General features: G+C 38.5%; 1 protein-coding gene across 6 annotated transcripts in view; it reads right to left on the bottom strand.

Annotated features, from left to right (window-relative positions):
* LOC121323075 (schwannomin-interacting protein 1-like) overlaps window positions 1-22,947 on the bottom strand; it is a 163,218-nt gene that overhangs the window by 235 nt on the left and 140,036 nt on the right. For 5 of the 6 annotated variants that reach the window (XM_041263808.1, XM_041263809.1, XM_041263810.1 and 2 more), the window contains 5 exons: window positions 9,670-9,788; window positions 6,728-6,845; window positions 5,531-5,728; window positions 2,129-2,252; window positions 281-374 (listed from right to left, as the gene is read on the bottom strand). In XM_041263808.1, the coding sequence (XP_041119742.1) occupies window positions 281-374; window positions 2,129-2,252; window positions 5,531-5,728; window positions 6,728-6,845; window positions 9,670-9,788 (653 nt within the window). Of the gene's footprint in view, window positions 1-280; window positions 375-2,128; window positions 2,253-5,530; window positions 5,729-6,727; window positions 6,846-9,669; window positions 9,789-16,106; window positions 16,566-22,947 lie in introns of those variants that run through there. The other variant, XM_041263811.1, reaches the window with a different exon arrangement.

Genomic DNA, 22,947 nt, shown 5'->3' with positions numbered 1-22,947 from the left:
GCCAGGAGTGCATTCCCCCGCAACCGATAAAACACATTTTCCCTATTTACAGATGAGCCTATAAAATGAAGACAATAGCTATTCTGTACATTATTAAACAATTGTTTCAAGTTTAGAAACCTGACATTTTGATGGATTGTGCCGTCGATATGAAAATATTACAGTCTGTTTTACTTCAAGCAGCAAAGATCATTGAAGAGAGTGGCTTACTGTCATTGCGTGGCACAGCACTGCATTGTACTGTCACGTTCTAGTCCATGAGCTGTGACACAGTTCCTACCTAGTCAGATCTTCAATGTCCACCAGCATGGCATCTTGCTCCATGTGCAACTCATCCCTGATAAGCAGCATCTGTACCAACTCTTCATTCAAACCTGTACAAACAGAACAAAACGTATTTTAGTCTTTTTCACTTCAGGTTTAGCAGTTGACAGCTGTGCCGGACAGGAACATGTGAATTCAGTGTTCATGAGCTACTTACAGAGACTAAGGGGTAAACTGTGCATCAACAACTGCAGCTGCAGAGTCACTTACAATAGGACCTCGTTTTTAGGTCTCATCCGAAGGACAGAGCACAAGGAGGTTAAGTGACTTGCTCAGGGTCACACACACAGTGAGTCAGGATCCTGAGCCAGGATTTGACCACAGGACAAGCCAAAGGACAGTCCGGTATATTTGGGAAGGTTTCATGTGGTTTGTCTATGAAACACTATGAAGTACAAAAGTCCAGATGATGAAGGATAATAATGTATTTCTGAGAAAGATGAGTGCAAGGATCACATGCTGGATTTGAACTGCATGGCTCTGTCTCCTCTGTTCTAATCCCCCAGTCATGTGGTTTGTTCCCAGACCCCCACACTCTGAATCTCCAGTGGCGAATACATAAGCTTTTCAATCTGACTGCTAAGCAGAGATAAAAAGATTAAATCCTCAACAGATGTGAACAGCTCTCCTGAACCTTGATATATAAAAAAATAAAAAATAACACCTTAAAACACCTTAACACTAAATAAAAGAGAGCCAAGAGCTACAGGAGAATTTAAAGTTTAATGCCAGATTAAACATATTAATAGCATATGTTTGAGATATGGGGATACTGTACATTTAACAGTATATAAAATGCTTTAAGCTGAGCTTACAAATAATGTGCTATTCTCTCAACCTTACCGTCTTCATGTTCCAGTTACCGTCTAATAATTCAAATAATGCACAACAGATTGTTTGAGTTGATCTGTTTCATAACCATGCAAATAGTATTAAGTTATTATTTACTTGATAATTTCATTTGTGTGTTTTGCACAAACCAGATTTTGTTATAAACAGTATGACTATGTAGCTGTCGTACACTTTAAGGCATGCTAACCTTACAAGGGTAAACTGCATTCGTCTGTATTATACCGTGAGAACAGGTAGCCGTCAGGTATCTTTGAAAATCTTAGCCAATTCTATTATAATGTATTGAGTTACATCACTCAATTGCACTAACATTATTAGCCCCAGAATGGAATCGGTGACCCCTATCATTGTGATTGCCACTGTTCAGGCTGCAGTGTCTGGTGGCTGACATTCTATCAGCTGTGCCTCGGAATTCATCGTTCTCCTTGTCAATCCCATGTCTTCAGAAAGCATGTCATCCAGAAATACAATATTCTGCCTCACAGTTTACTTTCGCATTCATTTTCCTTCTTTTCACCAGATGGAGATGTCAGGAGAGCTAGCTTGATTTGTAACTGATTCTATCAGGTCTTTTGTCTTCTCTGGTAAGTACCTTGCTTTTTAGATTGCACACAGAGCTGCAAGATTTACTGCCACCATGTCTTTACATTGAGTACATATTTTATAACACTTTCCAATATGCTTTTTATGATTTGCACATTTTGGCCCATGGCTTTCTGCAGACGTGTTCATTGATTTGACTCTGCCTTGTTTCCTGCTTGGATAAAGCCTGTTAATGTTGCCCTCTACATACATCCACACCCACCCAATCCCTGCCTTCTCTCCTTGTACATAAAGATGCCAAAACATTGTGTGTGACTACTGTCCAAAAAAGACCACCAAAGAACTTAAACCCGTGTCTCCTAGCACCCCCACCTACCCCCCGGAATAGTTTGTAAAATAACCCACTTACTTTCAATCTGGGAGTGGAGGTCGTTAACTATAACTTGCAGCTGACCAATCGTCATGTCCCTCAGGTCTATGGGCTTCAAGCTTCTCTTCATTAAGCATTCACTTATATGAGGCATGTGAGGCAGCTAGGAGAGGGAGAACAACCTTGTTAATCACAAAGCACTTCTCTCCTTCATTTCAAAGCAATTTAAATGCTACTTTGAACAGTTAAAGCCATTTATCAAGTGAGCAGTACAACACACTGGAATTTAAGGCAGTGTTTAAGAGCTCTAAGTTCCAGAAACACAATTGCCCTTCTACAGAAATTATAAACGTTACTGGTTTAGGAGCACATTTCCAATTGATTCCTGATGAAACTGCTGCTTCAGTAGTGAAGTGGTGGTGTTTAAGTTACTGCAGCACAATCACTTCTAAAAAAGCACTGTGGATTTATATTCTTCATGAAGGAGGGGCAGCACTGTCAGGTCACTAAATAAAAGTAACCTCATGTCCATTTTCAATCTGTGTCTGTATAGTAATCACTGTTGGTTATACCCAACAGGCAAGGAAGGCTGACATCATCAACTCCTTTATAACTCAGATCAGCTCACGCAAACACACAGTGATGTATCTCTGGTTTGCTGAACTGTATGCAACTGCAAATAATAGCATTCTGCTAACTTGGCAGCAGATGGCAGACTTGCAATACTAAAATATATCAGTTATCAAGGATCATTGTCTTAAAAAATAAATAAATAAACAATCATAAACGTGGATGGAGCAATTTATTTCAAATAAATCTTTTCTATTTGTCCATAATTTACAAAGATACATTTTTTCTTTCTCAAACACGCACGTACCAGTGGATATTCCACCCACTCTTCCCTGAACCACGTGATCCTGAAGTCAATTTTTTTCTGTAATCTTTTATTTTCAGGGTGTTTCTTCGGTAGTAAACTGGAACCCCCCTCACATATTCTCCCTTACCTCTGTCCTCTGCTCCTGTTTGTTTTGATGCAAGTGACTGTCTAATCTGCTTAAATTATTCTGTCTTTCAGTGACATGCTGGGTTTCACTTATTTTCTACCGTGCCACGGTTTGCTTACATCTTTGTATCTCACTCTTTGTTTTTTTTTTTTTAAGGAGTTCCTGTTTCTGGCGTGAGTGAGGCTGCTGGTTCTGTAGAGTGAATGTATGGCTTGCATGAATACATGTCATCATGTTGTCATGTTTAGTATCTTCCCAGTTCAGCTAGCTACTCTTGCAGAGGTGGAATGGTTGTGCTCAGTAGAATTTTTGTGATACGGTTTGATTACCCCCTATTTGAAGCAGTTTGGTTTGGAACCCGCTGTGGTTACATTCTTTCTGGTTTGGATATCACTGTGCTTAATTGATATGCCTGGTCCGGACCAGATAAAAAAAAAAAAAAGGGGAACCAAATGTCTTGGTCCAAGTTAATCCAGTTTCAGAAGTGTGGTTATGCACTGAAGCATTCACTTACAAGCAAAGGAAATGTGTCTGGGGAGAGGGAGGTGGCAGTAAACTTATAATGAACGGTAAACATACTCAACTGAATTGCACTTCTAGTAACGAACAATCTGTTGAATTCCATATAGTGTCTTACCCTTTTTTAAGTAATTCCTTGCTTAGTCCTATTTGAACTGTTGAGGCCTGCAAGGCTTGTTACAATGGCGTAACAGGTCGTTAAAAAAAAAAGTAACTGCATGTAAATGTTCAGGGTAATATATCAAATAACATCACAATGCCCTTCTCCAAAGACAAAACAAGTGAAGGATTAATGTTTTATTTTTTTAATACAAGAGCTATCATGTAACCAATAAAGGCATGCTGTTTTCATCAGGTGTGCTTGCCCTGTAACCCTGCCTGTCTGCTATGCTACAGCACCATGATCACAGAATGATATCCTTCTGAATTGTAAAAAAGGTCAGCCTCTTTAAAGTGCTCTCATGAATTTCATTATTTCTGACAGGTGGGCACAACTAGATCTAAAGTAAGTCACCAATGACATTGCAGCACATAAATTATAGATCCTTCTTTGTTGAATCAGTAAAGATGGTACCAGGTCAAAAAAGATATGAAAATGGAGAGCGAACGAAGAGCATTCCTGAGCAGCGAGGAGAGGGGCTTATTAAAAATGAGGTTCAAAAACAAACCAGACTCAAAACACCCGTGGGTTTGATACAAGCCCGTATTTAAACATACATTGCTGTACACTGTTAAAACATAGCGCCAAATTGTAAAAATTCAAACAGCCTGAAGCAGTTCATGTAATATATGTTGATCAAGTATGAGGATGTGAGTGATAAACACTTCAGCTGAATTGAATGATCTGCCATTATGATCGGCACTGAAATAACAGCCTTTGACCTGCAGTGTCTGAGTTCCACCTTGCTGGAAGATCGCACCAGAATGGTTAAGCACACTGGGCTCATTATATTGAATTGGTATTTTAGGAAGACTATGATTGCAGTGCTCTTTCCACACCCAAACAAGCACTTCAACAATTAGATTGATCATTTATCACACACAATGGGGCACTGACAGTTTTATCTCCTGAGTAAATAATGCCTGTTACTATATTTTGTTGTATTTAAATGATTGAATGCAGAGCAGTTTTCATTGTCTTCTGGACAGTGTCAGGCCATTATGAAGGTAATTGTGCTCACTGTTCAAACAGTACACCTCAGTGTTTATTTATGTTAGATTTATCTAAATATGGTCATGATTTTGTTAAATAAAATACTTAAAAGGGACAGCAGCATCCAACAGTTTGCAGTTTTACTGTATAAAATACAGACTTTGCAAATGAGAAAAACAAAATGGAATGGTTAATTTAAGTTGTCTCTGGTGTAAATGAGTAAGAGAAAGATTTGTGATATATGTTAACCAGAAGTAATAGAAAAATCCCACACACTGCATTTACCAAAATCTCACTTTATTGTTTAAAATAAATACAACAGAAAACAGTTTACGTTTCCGTCGTCAGACCTTCGTCAAAGCATCGACGCACCTATGACTACACTTATCGGGAGAGCAGGTGTTTGATTTATTTTGATATATGTTAACGAAAATATTTAAATGAGTGCAAATATTATCATTGGTTCCCTTTTCAACCTGTTAAAGGGATTTGGTCATTTGTTTCAATTTAGGAAAAACCCCACCAATGGTTGAGCTGCAATTGGACCAGGTGATCTACAGCAAAAGTTACCAGAATGCAGCAGGTTGTCTATGTTTTGAAAAAGATTAGCATATTCCTAATAAACAAACATGAAGAAAAAAAAAACAGAGGGACTAAAGGATTCTCAGCACAATAAAAGAGGAGGGGAATGGATTTAAAGGAAGAACATGGATTTTAAAGCAGTGATTATCCTCCCTGGTGTTATTATAAAACGACGGTACTCACAAGGTCTGCTACTGGCGACTTCTTTCTGTTCTGCTTCTCTACCTCCACCTGCATTTTAGCCATGGGCTTGGCCATGGCAAGCGCCATCTTAGCCTCAGCCTGTAACTTCTTCTGCCGGGTGTGGAAGTCCATGTCCTCCAAGGACTCTGAGTCCTCTTCAGTAGTGTCACGGTCAGAGTAGGACAAGCTCTGCTTGCTCTGGAAAAAGGATGGCATGCTGTATAAAGTGGGACCAGTCTTGTGCATATATTCATGAACCGTGTTGCAAACTCTGATGTACAAACTCACTTTAATATACCTTGTAAGTTACTGTCATTGTTATTTCTATCAGCAGACACTAACTATTCTCTTAATATAGCTTTAATTGTGCTAAAATAACACTATAATTCAGTTAATTAAATTTGACTGCAGTGGTTCTTCCATATCAGATATGAGTCAAACAGTGTCAGACATGGCAGATAATATCTGAATGCAATTACTCAATGTACCCTATATTAAGAGATATAAATTTAATGAGGCAAGATATCACCCTGTCTGGATGTTTTGTGGTTATTTGACAGTCATCTGTTACACAGTTCATTGCAGTTGGTGGATTACTTCATGGAAAACCAGAGAGGTATCGCCTTGTAATTGAAATCAGAATAAAATCCTCCCCAGAATGAATGCATGAATTTACTTATTTGATTATTTTTGCTGTCAGCACAGGTGTGGACTTGAACATATATATAAAACCCTGCAGTGACTTTTCCACTCAGTTCAATCTTTGATGGGTCAGCAGTGTTGCAGAACTGACCAGGGGTGATCTGGGACAGCAAGCTGACAAAACATTTCCTGTTTTGATCTGAATAACTAGGCAACTTTGAAATTTTAACAGACTTCCTCTGTGATGCCCACAAGCCCTCTTTCTGTGAGTGAATGAGTGGTGTGAAATCTCTCAAGTAGAAACCAACATGCTCCGTGCCCACAGGATTCAATCTCTCAGGGACTGTCTGTGACGCAGAGGACACGATGGCTGCTTATGTGGTGAGTTTTTATCCTGTCCAAATAGGGCTGGTTTCAGCTCTTTAGAAAAGCAGTTATGGTGTAAACTAGATATAAAATCACGAAAAGCTTGAAACTGGGTCAACTGATTGCAGTCTAGTATTCTGTATTGTAAAACATTGCTGTATTCACATTAATACAAGTTTGAAAAGCTACCACTGGGGAGAGTGGGGTATCCAGGCTGGTTTCAGTCTTGCTGTCATCGGCGTCGCTGTCTTTGTCACTGCCACTGTCATTCACAAAGCAGATCTGCAGGTTCATCCCACTTTGAAGACTGTAAAAACAAATCGAACATATAAATGATGTCTTAGAAATCTATTAGCTGTTAAACCCTTTTTTAAAAACCCCAATATACTCGAACCAGCTAGTAATGACATGACCACCTAAAGAGTTCTACACCTGAAAAAAAAAAAAACATTAATTGTGATTTCTCAGAGTGACCTACTGAAGCAATAATTACAGGGCACACTAAATATACAAGGATATTTCACTTGTCATATAGATAAGCACCAATGCCTGATACAGTGGAAGTTACCTGCTAGATAATATAGTGCAGTAGCTGTTTAATGCCCCGATCTACCTAACAAAAGACCAGAGAATTCACACTATAAAAGGCAGCGTGCATGGTTTGACTATTCTGCTAGTTTGCGGGTAGCTAGGATAATGATTGTTTCACTCTGTGACAATACACAAGGTTATAATCTATCATATATTATTTATATAATATATGTCCCCCTCTTGTGGGATCAAAGAATAATAATATCTTTATTTTTATATAGCACCTTTCAGAGTGGACTGCCGCATTGATTTAACATCTCATCTGCAGGATGGAGCACAAGGAGGGGAAGTGACTTGCTCAGGGTCACACAGTGAATCAGTCAGTGGCAGAGGTGGGATCTGCACTGGTGGCCTTCTGATTACAAACCCTGGACTTTAACCACTGGACCACACTGCCTGAGAATCTGCTCATGTAAATCACCATTTCGCCCCTTGCTGGGCTGTCAACATAGACTAAACACCAAGGGTCAGAACAATTGCCTTCCATTGCTGAATTTGCTTATTTTGCTTATTTCTTTCTCGTCCTTGTCACGGGTATTGATCTCACAGGGAACTCAAGTTTTGCTGTGATCAAAGTAAATATTTTAAGTTTAATCTTCTACACATTATTGGTCTCTCCTGTAGGTACCCAGTCAATGGACCTATTTACAATTAAAAAGAGCGAATTGAGGTTCTCTATACAATACATCTTTAGAGCCAAAGTTTTTTTTTTTTTTTTTTGTCCAGGGTTTGACTATTCTACTAGTAGCTGTGAGGGCAGCTGTTAGCTAAAACCACTGCAAGTACTCTCCTTGTTCGATTTGAAACAGGATTAAAAATACAGTAAAACAATCAAATTGTTAAAGCACAATAACTAGAGATGACACCATTTAAGATGCAATATTGTAGATGCCTCACTCTGCTGTAGTACAGAAGCAAATCTAGGCATATGTTATACAATATACTGTAAGAAAAAGCAAAACAAAATACAACCTAAATAAGTAGGCTAATGTTACACATTTCATAAAACACAGGGAATTTCCTTTCAAAAACATGGGCTTTTATTTTCAGTCTTATCTCTCAAGTAGTTTTACCCCTTTTCCCAGGAGGCATCGCTAGTTGCTGACGGCTTTATTTTTTAAATACGTGTCGGTATATGCTGTATAAGTATTCATCAAAACACATGAAAAAATAGCTTTGTACCGAATGCTCAGGAGAATGTTGCTTCACTGGTTCATTTTTAGTGATGTCTGTCTCTGGGATTTTCTTACGTTGTGCTGGTTTCTGTCTGTCCCATTACTCAATGGAGTCTCACCAAAAAACATCACAATTTCCAGCAAACCCTACATTTTAATGGTTCAAAACCCACGCAACTGACTTCTACAGGTTCTACATTCCAACTGGAAGCAAAATGTTTCACTAAAGCAAGTAACTGAAACTATTTTGTGGAACTGTAAAACCATAAAGGTTACTGTACAGACTCTCGAGTCCATCTGAGTTGTTTAATCTAACTTTAACAACAACAAAAAAAAAAACAATACTCAACAAAAAAAAAATCTTAAAATGAAATCTAATGATACACCGAAAATTACTTTATTTTGGTGTGACCCTTATAAAAGGTGACTACAGTATGTTTGCGCTTTCCCCATGGTTATACTATGCCTTTACCATAGTTTACTCTGGTTTGCTATGTTTTCTTAATATCCGTTAGCATACCTCTTTGTGCTTTCTTACACTTTACTATGCTTTTACAATGGGAAACTTTTATAAGGGCAAGAATATGAAAAATGATAGTCCATTACTTTAGAAATAAACACCTTTCATGTCACTGACGTTCTCTGCAGGGAGAATGCCTTTTAAAAGTACACTCTACGTTAACATTAACAATATAACAATAAGAATTATCCAAAGCAAACTAAACACAAGGCATAAGTCATGAATTGATTTCCTCAGAAGGATTACACTTCAGATTTAAATTTTTGTTAAAGTTCTATTGCCCAGAAGCACATTTCCAGTTGAATCACTTAATTAGATTATGAAGATAATTCTAAAACATTTGCATCATATAATTAATTTCCATTCGTTTTCTTTGTTTTGGTTATGCCATTATTATTAGACAATTGAGCAGTGTATTATATTAGTTTTATTTGAAAACTCCATAAACAAGCTTTGGGTGGGAGCTAACATGTTTTCTTGCTGTATCCTTAGTTGAACAGAAACTATTAGATCCTGCAATGAAGCAGGTCTCATCTGGAATGAACTGAATAAAAAGCTGCTCTCATTAGTTTATACTGCCACCTACTGGCCACCCTCAGAATGACAGTCAACATTTCTGTACCGCAATCTTGCTTTCCTTTTACTACATTTAATGTAGGCAAAACTATTTTAAGTTGATACTATTATAATATGGGTCCATTAACAGCACTATGAAGATTAAGAACTTGCTGGTATAAACATAACCATTAACCTTAAACTAAAAAAATCAATGAAGCCTGTTCTGCGCAGCATAGATCTCTCTGTTTTAAAGCAGACCATTAGGATTGCAGGTGGCTCACTCTTACCGTGAAGACAGACTGGGCTTCCCACTCTTGCTGCAGCTGGTATAAATCCCTGGGCCATCATCAAAGAAACTGCCCAGTGCCAGCTTCTGCCGGATTGATTCTCTTTCATTCTTTTGGGCCTAAAAACAAATACTAATTAATACATTAATTACATATTAATGTATACATTAATACGTATCAACAAATATACAACAATTAATGTATCACCAAATACATTGTTAATTACTAACATTAATAGTAATGGTTAGATGGAGGTATAGCAGGATCTTTACTATTGTTTTTCCAGTTTCAGGTACACAAGGGTCACGTTCTTCAACATAGTAGGTCAACGCTAGAAAATAGCAGGCTGTGAATATTGTTTTCAGACACAATATGCATGGGCGATGGTGTTTTACTGTTTTGTTGATGGCTTTTAGGATGAGGCTGGAATAGTCGATGTCCATTTACATGTGCTAGCATGTGGGAATGAGGATCTTTCCACAAAAACAACATTGCAAGAGATGCTACTATGTCTTTTAACCTGTGAGCATTACTCAGTCCACCAGGAAAAAAACACAATCCCTCCAAAATGCTTTTTCCAGAAGAAGAAAGACCTGCTGAAATGAGTCCTTTTGTGTTTGTTGATTTTTTTTCCCTTCACTAATGGACATTGGTCTTTCTATAGCTTTTAACAAGAGGCATCCACTTAGCAGAGGTCAAACTTATTTCAAAGAATCCCTTTGTACGGAATGACCTTCAACCTGTTGCCCTTGGAGCAATTAGGTACAAAAAAAAAAAGTTGGCTCTGGTCACATGGTTATATTGTAGCGTTAGAGAGCAACATTGTTTATTAAATGTTCAGTTACCTCATGACTGACGCATGTCTTACGTACTGTAAGACATGCGTCAGTCATGAGGTGACTGAACAATTCTGTTAAACAAAGCCTCAAAGCGCAGCTAAAGTGCCAGACTATCTTGGTTTTAGTTAAAATTCAGCAAGGGTCTGAACAAAAGTTTTTTTTTTTTATATCCTTTGGCTGCTCATTAAATTAACATTTGTTATTTCACATGAGTGAATAAACACAACCAAAATCTAAATAAATAGATTTTACATTGGTAAATGCATGGGTGATGACAGTAAAATGATGATGTATTTGTCAATTTTACAACATGGGCCCTTTCTTTGGTAAAGTGCCCCGGGGATGGGGAGCAGGGTTGAAGTTCACCCGTAATGTCGTGTCACTGTCACATAAACCACAGCAGTGCCAGTGGTCAGCTAGCCACAGCTGAGTACAAGGCTTCACATGCTGATAAAATACCACAGTAACTTCCAGCAATCTTTGTAAAAGGCAATGCTTCCATACTGTAAATTTTCATTAATGACGGCGCAGGTTTCCTTTTGAAACATTGAACTAAGGCCAGGTAAACTGTATTCAAAAACAGAGGAGAGTCTATTACCCCAGTGCAGGCAATCACCAGCCACATTCCAAACTCTTTCAATCTGCTACATCTAGTGAGGTGTCAAAGTGTGTGCTAGTATGTGACTTAATCAAAATGTGTTTACTTTTATCTGTCATCTACGCTAGGTTTACAGTAACATAGGTATGTGCAGTTTTCTCTTTGAGATTTATTTTCAGTTTTCAGTATCATTCTTTGAAGGTAGAAATTGATTGAAAAAGCCACAGTGGATGTTTTGTCAATTACTGGAAATGGCAAACAGGCAAGACAGCAGCACAGATGCACTTGGGGTACTTTTGGCTGTCAGGCTTATCTGGGGAGTCTAAACAGAAGGTTGATCATTCATGTTGCAGAAAAGCCCATTCTACAGGTCCTGAAGGCACACCTTCATGTGCCACAGTTCTTGTGCAAAGACTGGAGTAATTTCAGCACCTAAAAATAAACAGTAATGCTCAGTACAGCATGCAACTCCCATACATGAAAAATAATACCAGCTACTGTTTCAGACCAATAGTGGCTAATCACACAAGCAGTCAGGTTATCAGTTTAAAAATATGAATTACCTGATGCTTTAAATGTCTTTCCAGTTAAATTCAGTTTGAAAGCAGATCATTCATTTCCTTGGGATTTGAAGCTGTTCCCATGGAGAAGGGATTTACATGAAGCTGCACAGAAGACACAGGCTGTAGACAGAGCTGTAATTTCAAAGTTAAAAGTTGCACTAGAAAGTAGATCACCATGATCTACCTCCTCTGTGTGCACTTGTAAAACTGCAAGTTTGCCATACTCACAGGTGGACTCACGCTTCATATAGCCCCAGATTCTGACATAATCGCTTGTGCTAGAGTATATCCGGACCAAGCTTCTCTAGATTGCTGCTATATGCTAGAAACTGCATGAAGAAGCAGAATAGACAAACCACCAACTGTTCTTGAGCAAACAGACAACTGGACAGCAAGTCAAGCAATCGACAGAGGTGATCCTCCAGGAAATACAGAGCTGTCTGCTTTTTAACCTTTAGTTACACATGCCTGGCAGACCATTTACAATGACTTCAGTCAAGGATGTCTGCTGATCAAAATAATCCCTTATAAGTAAGCTTGTGCACGCAAACCCCATGATGAGTTTAGGCATCCTCAGACATTAGCCATGACATTTCCAGTGAATGACACCAACTCTAATTCATCTTCTATTTCAATTGTTTCCCAGTACCTTAAAAGAAACTCCATTCAATTCTGTTATATTTTTTATTATAATTGGCAATTAAAAAAAAAAAAAAACATTGACGCCACAGTGTCTGCTCTGGGGCAATTAGCACAGTCCCTGTTCAATGATGAAGAGACATGCAGCCTGCTTATTGATTCTTGGTGGCATCGCAAGTGGTAACAATCAGCAAGGACCAGCAGCTTGGCACAGAGCTCTGCATGGAACACAAACGCAGCCCTGTCACAGGTACTCACAACAGCAGCCTCTCCAATCAACAATCACACACATTACCTCACAAACCACTTCAGGGTTATCGCTTCTTTATTTGTTTATTCCACTCGAACAGTAGATAACGAATTGCTATCAGCTCTTATTAAAATGCCTGTGTCTTTTGGCTTGCTATTAAATCATACAATAGATTGTGCTCATTCAGATGGAGATATTTCTTCATTTACCCTCCGGTTTCAAATCTGCTGTGCAGGCATCACCCTAAACTTGGATAATATTGAAGTCAAACTCGGTTTAAAAAAGCAGCCTTCAGAGTGGAAATGTTTTCTTTGTTTTCTTTTTCTTTTTTTTTATAAAGAACTAATGTCTGAATGTTCATAAAAGAAAGTCTCATTTCCTAGTTTAATTTCGTGGTCCATGCCACACAGAAAACTACCCGTGGCCTGCATTAGCCATTTCATACAAAATTGCCTAAAAAAAAAAGGAAAGGACTTTTGAATGGCACTATTTGGAAGCTATTTTGAGAAGTCTAAGAGAAACCATTGATTATTCAGCCTTATGTAAATTGTGAGAAAATGATACGCCTGCATAATCGCATTAAACTGTAGACAGTGTTAATTCTGCTTCCCAGCAAAGCAGCAGGGGGGTGCTTTTTATTGAAGCCCTGCCTTACCAGCTGCTTAGAATTTCTCTAGCCTGTGATTGAGTCTGCACAATGTGTTTTTTCTATGTTTAAATACACTTCAGTATATGTCTGATTGCTGCTGATTACAGGAACATGTTTAATAACATTACATATTGGTTTGCCCTGTTGTCTGTTTGCTCAATTATTATCTAGGGTTGCCACCAGTCACTGTTTTCCCTGGATCGTACCAGTTTAGTGGAAGGTGCTCCAGGAATTCAATATGCCTTCCCAGAACACTAAATGCCAGTACAGTAAACGAAGAACTAGTTCGATAAATCAGGATACAATATCACTGCAAGCCACACACAATATGAATTTGCTGTCAATACTATAGCAGTGATATTATCAATGTTTCCTATCGGATGAATATAGGATTTCTAAAGGACCTCCACTACACTCTTCATCTGACCTTGTAAACTAAACAATGGAAGAGACACAGGTTTCCTCTCGGTGGTAAGGGAAGGGAAGGGAGGGTAAAGAGAATACATGCCGTACGTTTCCAGTTCTTCTGCATTTCTGTTTCCGACTTTTCAATTGAATTAGCTAGCCAATGCTGGTCAAAATGCTAGCTTATCCTGTACAGGCAGTGATTTCTACCATTTCAACAGTTACTGCAGAACTTTTTGTTTGAATATTTATATACTTTAGAACAAGAGACACAAAAAACAGAGGAAAGCAAAGCTCCACTCCTGCAGTACAATGCTCCCTCATTTCAACACGGTTAAGAGGCTATTTGTACTCAGAGAATGCAAGTGCTAGAGGAAAGCCATTATAGGGCAAAAAGAAGCCATGACTACCTTATAATGAGGGGACACTGTGTGCAGTTAGTGGTTTGAAAATATATACATTTTAGTAGGGCTATACAATCCTTTAGGCACTTTTTTCACACAGCCATGCATTTCCTGTCGGTAAAAGCAGTAACCAGCTATGTACAAAACAACTTCTGGGCGAAGAATTAAGCACATGTGAAAGTGACAGGGCTGACAGCATGTTAAAGCTGGTCGAAAACACATTAAGGGAACACAGGCTGGGCAATCAGAGAAGTACTGAACAAAACACCATAATGTGTTACTCAGTAACCTGCCAAAAACTTGATAGTTTTATCAAGCTGTGCAGCCATAAAGCCCTCCACCAGAGACTTCTTAATGCAGAATGGTCTGAAATCACAAACTACTTCAAACGAATGGATCAGGATGGCTAACCCTTATCTTGGTAGTATGATTATCATACAATAGCAATTTATATACTCTCTTTATTGACAGCATTGGCAGTAATAAAAACAAAACAAAAACATCTGCATTTTTCTGTGAGCTGACTGGCAACAGGACCCTGCAACACATTGTGAATAGAGAGTTTCCAACAGGCTCCAATATCTTAGCAGAATGTTGTGATGTTCTGTCATGACACTGATAAATCAGGACTGCGGTGAAGAATGCAGTCTAGCCTGGCTGCTTCAATGTGGATGCAAGGGGCGCTTGGGGTGTGCAAACCCCATTGATTCTCGGGCACTGTACCAAATCATTTATCTGCTTTTGCACAAGTTTCTTCTGTACAATCTCTTCTTCTGCTGGGATATTTTGTTCCATTCAGTTTTCCTGTTTTCAGACTAAGTTTAACAGCGCCTTGCTGATGGCGACAGGAATGGGTGGAGGATTGGTTTCCTATTAAGGAGAATGACCTTCGATCCCCTGGGTTTAAATAAAGTGCAGAGACAGGACTGAAAGTCTTGATCTGCTATTTATTTTGGGATGATGTTCACTGACAGGCCACAGATAGAAAGACTTCACGCTATGAAACAGAGAACCTCAACCAGACTCTGTTTCACTAACACAATACAGTGAAAGGTCTGAGTTCATCTCACTTGGTCAGTCTAAGTCTGTGGGTGGTCTAAAGCAACCACCAAAAATGGGACTTTTGTCATGAGTCCACCACCCATGTCATTGTACACAACGCAATGGTCTGTGTAGCCCTTCATCTCAGAACAAAGGTGTTGTTTCACAAAAGCCTCATAATGAGTAAAGGGCATTATCAGTTTGTCACTGTTATATCATCCTTACACTACCTATCTAGGTTTCTTGTAAAAGCAAAAGACAAACGAATAAGGACTGAAAGACATTGCATCTAAATACAAGGTGTAACCATCAATGTAGTATACATCCGAGATAACCTCCAAATGGCATTAAAGAGTTAACTTTAGAGAAGTTTTAAAGTGTCTGTTCCAGCATAACACTGAAATATACACTATTCCGAGACAGCTTGTGATACTGGACACTGGCACATTGTTCACAGTGTGAAACAACAGGGCTAATGCCCTGACCCCTGATCGGGATTCCGACAGAGTCAATCTTCTTAGTGCTGATGTGAAAAAAAGGTGGCCTCCAGATATCTAGCGATTAAAGAAACTGAAATCTGGATTATCCCATAGCTGTTCATGTTTCCTCTGGCTTATCCTCTGTGGTAGCTACTTTACTTTACTTTTGCACAGCTTTGATATATGCACTGAACTTTTATTCCTTATTGCTAATGGAAAAATAAAAGAAAGAATCAATAGTAATATATGGTTACCATACCAATTCGGGAAAGCAAAAGGAATACTTTCTGTCTATTTTTGAGAACACAAATCCTGTCTGGCAAGAGAAAGAGTAGAAAACAACAGCTTTAATTCATAACTTCGTTTTTAATAGTGCTGTGCTTGTTCTAAAACTAAACAGGGTGAAAATAGAAAGTGGATCACATTTTCCACAATGTTAGAAAAAAAAGCCTCTTACAAATCTTACTGACAGGGTGTATTGTGCTAAGTGCCTCCTTCAAAAAAACAAAAACAAACATACAACAACAAATGCTTTTTCATTGCTATATTCTGTTGCTAGGTCTCTCTTACCTTTTTGTAATTATCCACCAGATTCAGGCAGGATACTTTACTGATGACATCATCCATTCCATCACAGTCCATATTCACAGGGCAACTCTTTATAATACCACATGAACACTTAGCCTACGCGGAGCATGAGGTAACTCCACTGCTGCTATAAAAACAAGAAGGTTACTACACATATCTCCTGGTCCTTTTTGGCTTTTGCTGACAAGTTATGTTCAGAGAGAGCCCCTCAGCAGCAGGATCAGCACTCCTGCTCCCTGCTCATCTGCCATTCGTTTGGGTGAGAGAACGCGGCTCGTTTCCAGTGTTTGTTCTCTTGACTTTCTCACACCCCGGCAAGAGGACAGCTGCAGCTTCCTGGTGCTGAGGCCTGTCAGGGACACCGTCTTCCCACTGTCATCTTACACCTTCCTTACCACAGATTCTGCCCCAATCTCCAGATCCACACAATGCAGATTGTTCCTAATAAAGGAAAAGACTCACATTGAGCCCAGGCCAGCTGATTACAGCCAGAACTCACAGCTAGACAAGCAGGCAGTGTGTGTTACTGCTGTTACTGGAGGATAAAAATAACCCAGCAACCAGCTAATAGCAACAGCCAGGGTAGCACAGACCTGACGACTCATGTGATCAGTGAAATAATCTATGGCTGGATGACACGGCCAAAGTAAATGTAAGGCACCTGCCCAGTTGTTTGAAGGAAGCTGCAGCACAAATAAACATCGATATTTTGCAATGTGCATGATTGTTCTGTTCCCCTGTGGGTCTTGGAGAAATATAATTAACTCAGGAGTCTAACTGAAGCCTTATCTTATCCAGACCATACCAGATTTCCAAAGCAAAATGACAGACGTATCTCATCAGCCATGTTCTTCTGGGCTAACTGTAGCTGGCACACTCTCCTAGTGGAAGATGTATTTTTTTAATAAGTGTCTCTCACATGCATATTTACAATGTGCACAACCACAAATGTTAACAGGGTTACTCCCTGACAGCATTATTCAAGTGCGCTGAGATTGTCACCACTTTACAATTTAAAATGTTTCAGGCTGTTTCAAAACATTCAATATGCCAGAAATAAATTAAGTATAGCCTTGTGCCTTACTGTATGCTAAATAAACTGCACTCTGTCAGAAACAGGGCACCACCATTTACATCCCAAACACCTTTAAATCCCACTTTCAATTAAATATTTACATCAGATACAATAAAATGTAGCACATTTATACATATAAATGGCTCATTGTATGTATATTCTGGCAACTGGCAAATGAATACCTTAACAGTGCTGGAAAAACATAGTGAGTCGATAAGACAGCTTCAGATAAGTGCCCCTGTCCTCGTCTGTTAGGAATTCTCTGATCTGGGGAGAAAGGGCAGGTCAGTCTCCTCTCTTACTAAAGCCCTTTGAGTTTGAATGACAGTCTTTGGATGTCTTAAAGTTATTTCAAAACTTAACACAGACAGGAGCTGAGTAAAAGTAAAAACTCTCTTTTTTAAATAAAAACTTGGAATAGTTTACCAGGGGACAGTAATAATAATAATACAAAAAAAACCAACTATGAACATAAAAGAAGAAAAAAACAAAAACATTACTGTAGAATGTATTTGGAACATTCTGCCCTGGGGGAAAGGTGTGCTAGCAAAGGACAGCTAGCTTTATTTTGTTTTCAGCATTCCTTGCATTCTTTGTTTTGGTGAATCATATCAAAGATAACACTAAGCACATCTCCTTCAGGAGTCTTGCACTACTTCTGGTGTCCTTATTTAGCCTGAAAATAACTAACCTGCATTCTACAGGGATCTGCAAGTGGAGCATACTTGTATAAATATTACAGTTCATAAGTAAGAAAATAAGTTCATTTAGTTTAGTAAAAACAACTGCTAACACGGTAATAAAACATTGGAATGTGATCAATGAATCCTCAGATGTCCTGAAATCTATAACTTGATGTGGGGCACCATGAGGCACAATTGTTCCAGGCTTAATATAGCTGCAGAATAACAATTTATATCCAATCTCTTTTCTCAAGACATGTTTCACATAACTGTGCCATTAACTCACTACAGTATATACACACTCAGCAAGCTGAAAAAGACCATCCTGGGAAGTACAGTAAATTGAAATGGTGGACACATTTTAACAACCTATTGTAAATCATTTTCATCAGAATTGTAACCTGCCATTTTCCATACCCCACCCAAATAAATGCTGAAAACATTTTTTTCATTTATGTTTAAAAACACAAACACACTAAACAGGAAGTACAGTTGCTTCCACAGCTGATCCAGCTGGATTATCTAGGCAGTAGATGGGCTTATCTGTCCATCTGCTCCATCAGAAAGCGCTATACATCCGCCGCAGATGAAAGGAGCACAGCAAATCTGAGGAACTGGCAGAATCTGAGCTGACGCGTCACAACAAACTTCAGCTCCGATTATCAGATCAAACTTCAACGGAGTTGGGGTCTGAACATAAAAGACAAGAGTTCTGGAATTAGATTTGAATTCTGACCCACTTTTTTTTTGTCTTTTCAGTAATTAGCATAAATCTAGAAGAACAACTGTTTCCCAAGCTCCTTTGACTTTAGTGGGTGAGCAGCGCTCAGTTCCTGTCAGATCGCATATTACCCTGGCAGGTTGAAGTCCCACTCTCTTCCTTCCAAAGAGGATGATGCGTTGGTACAGTATAATGAAGTCTGACTTCAACTAGATCGGAAATCGTTGCTGACTCAATGAGCACAGATGCAGGAGTAAGAGCAACCTATGAACCACATTAGTCACACAGAACAAAAAAACACTCTCGTCATCTTTCGTCATCTTGAGGGGGAAAAGTGGTTACTACCTCTGCTTTGTCCTTTACTGTACTTTTACCTCCTACCCACTCACAACCTCCCTACAGTCAATTTGACAACAATATACCCTTTGGTTGTTTGTTGCTCACTGAAAATGACAGAAAAAGCAAATTTTTAGTTCAATAAAATTACATACTGTTTAACATGACATTAAGCAGTAGGTGTATTAAGATGAGCCAGTCGCAGCGCAAACATACCGCAATTTGCATTTCGTAACAACAATTCGAGAAGTGCACATTTTGTCGGTTCCACTAAGACAAAATATGTTAATGAAGCTCTAGCGAGAGTTGTACAACATTATTTCAAATAAAATAGCGGCAGATGAGTTGTGGTTTGCTGCTGCAGAGAGTGCCCTAAGGATAACGTTATATTATTTTTGTTAAATGTAAATGTCATCTGTACAATGCATTCTGTTCTGTCTTAATTTTTACCTATTTTAATACTGTTAGCCTATGAAAGGCAGTTTAATCCCACCAGATTCTATAGTGGGGCCCCAACCACAAAAAGCTTTTCATAATCATACAATAGCCCATTGCTAAACCGGACATGTTTTCCGACATAAGGAGGTGTTGGGTTTAAAAACAATACAATAAAATTGCACACATACATTCACAGTTCTTGATGTATTTTAAATTTACAGTGCCTATAGAAAGTCTACACCCTCTTGAACTTTTTTTCAGATTTTGTTGTGTCATTGCCTCAGAGTTTCATACATTTAAATTAGGATTTTGTATCCATTTATCTACACACCATGCTCCACACTGTTAAGGGGAAAAAAGTTTTTATGAGAAAAAAATTATATATTAAAAATACAAAACTGAAAAATAATAATTGGATAAGTCTCCACCCCCGTGAGCTAATACTTGGTGGAAGCACCTTTGGCAGCAATTACAGCTGTGAGTCTGTTGGGATAGGTCTCTACCAACTTTGCACACCTAGATTTGGCAATATGTGACCATTCTTCATTACAAAACTGTTGAAGCTCTGTCAGGTTCCTTGGGGAGTGTTGATGGACAGCAATCTTCAAGTCATGCCACAAATTTTTGATTGGATTTAGGTTGGGGTTCTGACTGTGCCACTCAAGGACATTGACCTTTTTGTTCCTTAGCCACTCCAGTGTAGCCTTGGGTCGGTATCATGCTGAAAGGTGAACTTCTGTCCCAGTTTCAGCTTCTTGCAGAAGGCAGCTGGTGTTCCTCAAGGCCTTCTCTGTACTTTGCTCCATTAATTTTTCCTTCTATCCTGACAAGTGCCCCAGTCCCTGCCGATGAGAAACATCCCCATAACATGATGCTGCCACCATCATGATTCACAGTAGGGATGGTTAGCTCTTGTAAAGTTGTAATTGGCCTCTTGGTAGCCTCTCTGATCAGTTTCCTTCTTGCTCGGTCATCCAATTTGGAGGGACGGCCTGCTCTAGGCAGTCTTGGTTGTGCCATACACCTTCCACTTCTTAATAATCGTCTTGACCATGCTCCAAGGAATATTCAAGGCCTTTGATATTTTATACCCATCCCCTGATCTGTGCCTTTCAAAAGCTTTGTCCCAGAGTTCTTTTGAAAGCACCTTGGTGCTCATGGTTGAGTCTTTGCTTTGAAATGCATTACCCAGCAGAGGAAACCAAGCTAAATCAATTTTTATTTTTAATTCATTTCCTCCAATTTTTAGAATATTTTTTTCACTTGGAAGTTGTGGGGTAGGATGTGTAGATAAATGAAAAAAATAAATAAAATGAATGCATTTTAATTCCAGGCTATAAAGCAACAAAAGTTGAAAATTTTGAAAGGGGGTGTAGATTTTCTATAGGCACTGTAAATCATTGTGCTGAAATAACACTAACATGCTTTGGGTACACTTAACATTACATTATGTAAAAATATAAATCTGTACAGTAGGCCTATACAAATGAATACCTAGCACACTTTTCTGTACTTTAGCCTACTGGTAGCACAAAATAAGTCATGCTGCTGCTGCATTGTACACATTGGTGTACAATGCAAATAAAAGATTATTTTAAATTGAAACTAAATGATTTTAGTTTTTTTTATTTTATTTTAATTATTATTACTATTATTATTATTAACATGGTCTAATTAGTAGACAATTAACAGACAATAAATACATCATGGTCCTATACAGATGTTCAGAATGAGCTGGAGGGGTTTGTGGCACATGTGTGCAGTCTGTTGCTCCCAACACGTTGGGGAAACCAGAAAAGTCATAGAAACTTGTTTTCAAGACTTGTAAGTGCACCCTGACTTTAGTAAAAATTAGGTACTTGAGTGTTCGTCTCAAATACATTGAGCACAACTGGCAACACAAGAAAAAGCGGACTGGGACATACCAGCAAACATTGCGACTGTTTAAAACATGCTTTCAAAAGTTCTTAACTTAACTGGAAGTGTCTCAATTGCCCGTAGCTTTAGTACATCTTGTTACAATATTTGTAGTCCCTCACTTGCATTATCTCCATCCTGTTTTTTGCGGATTTTTGCAGGAATGCCCAGAATTACATATTAATTTAAGGCTAAAGCGCAAATAAGAACTGCGGCTGCAAAGTATTGGTTAAAGTGATGCTAACAGTGATGCGTTTGTTTAATACATTTCACTCTACACTTCTAAATGGTTTGCATGTGGTTTGCAACGATTGTGACAGACACAACACTTTTAAGAATCATATCAAAATGCCATATTATATCACAGAATCTTCTAAAATAAAATAGAGAATTGCCAGGGAATTTTAGCTGACAAGTGATGTTCTGACTAGACATATCCGTTTAGTCTACTACAGTTACAGTCACTATTTTTCCAAACAGTTTTTGCTGCCAACACTTGATTAAACACAACATTTTCCTAATAGGATCACTGGACGAAGGCTTTGTGTATTAGATACAAAATGTTGATTCATCCATCATATAGCAGCAATATATCATGTATAAACCTTAAAGTCCGATTAATTTGTTTTGTATTTTCTAACTGGTGAGTGGTTAACCTGTACATACATGCATCATGTGAATCATTTCAATAGATGGTATAAATATAACCTCAATGTCACAAAGTGGCATTCAGAGGCTTGAATAATAATAATTAACAAAACCTTTAGCAAATGGGTTTCAAGGTATACTTGCTTTACAGCTCAAAACACAAAAAGCTATTTTATAACCTAAAGCAACAATGAAACATCTGTGCTGAGAGAGAATGACTCATTGTATGCTAAAGATAGCAGCTTCCTCTATGATCAAATGTGTTTGGCAGCCCCAAAACCCCTGGGTTTTAGTTTTAAGGGCCAGCACCAAAATGGGTAGCAAGCTTTTCTCTGTAGTCTACAATATAATTGTTATCTGTGCTAACACAGACCACTGTGGGGTTATCCAAAAAACACAAAGAAAATGAAACAGAGACCATTTCAATAAACAGTATGTGGAAGAGCTGGGTCAACATTGGACAAGACCCACCTGATTCCAAAGAAAACTTGAAATTAAAAGGCACAGCATTTCATTATTACTTTTTTGTTGTTGTTGTGTGAGTACCAACAAGCCAGTTCTTTTTATAGCCTCTTTTACATAACATGTGCCTTGATAAGGGACTGACTTACAGCTGCCCGTAGAAAAATGCCCTCCGATAGTGAGGTCATAGCGATGCAGGGCTTCTAAGGCTAAGCTACCCTGAATACACAAGCACAGACTTCACAGTAAACACCGGTCTTTGATGAGGAAGCAACCTGACACTTGCTGCTGAAAGCACACTGTGTATGTAGACCACACGCGGTCATTTTAAAGTCTTGCTGTTGTACCATAGAGTATTTTATTTTAAGGACCTCAGCAGTCTCTGTCAGGTCTATTTTACTGATTTAAACAACGGTAGATCTAAATATTGCCATCCCTTAACTCTACATAAATCCTTTTTATCAGCTTTCTAAAGTTTAGGAAAATGGTATTAAGAACAAAGTCTGTTTAGGGGAGTCATTGAAATAGACATCTGTTTTACAG

The sequence above is a fragment of the Polyodon spathula genome, chromosome 11 (assembly GCF_017654505.1).
Source record: "Polyodon spathula isolate WHYD16114869_AA chromosome 11, ASM1765450v1, whole genome shotgun sequence".
Taxonomy (NCBI): domain Eukaryota; kingdom Metazoa; phylum Chordata; class Actinopteri; order Acipenseriformes; family Polyodontidae; genus Polyodon; species Polyodon spathula.
Note: the sequence above shows the minus strand (reverse complement) of the source record. Positions and strands in the feature narration are given on the sequence as shown.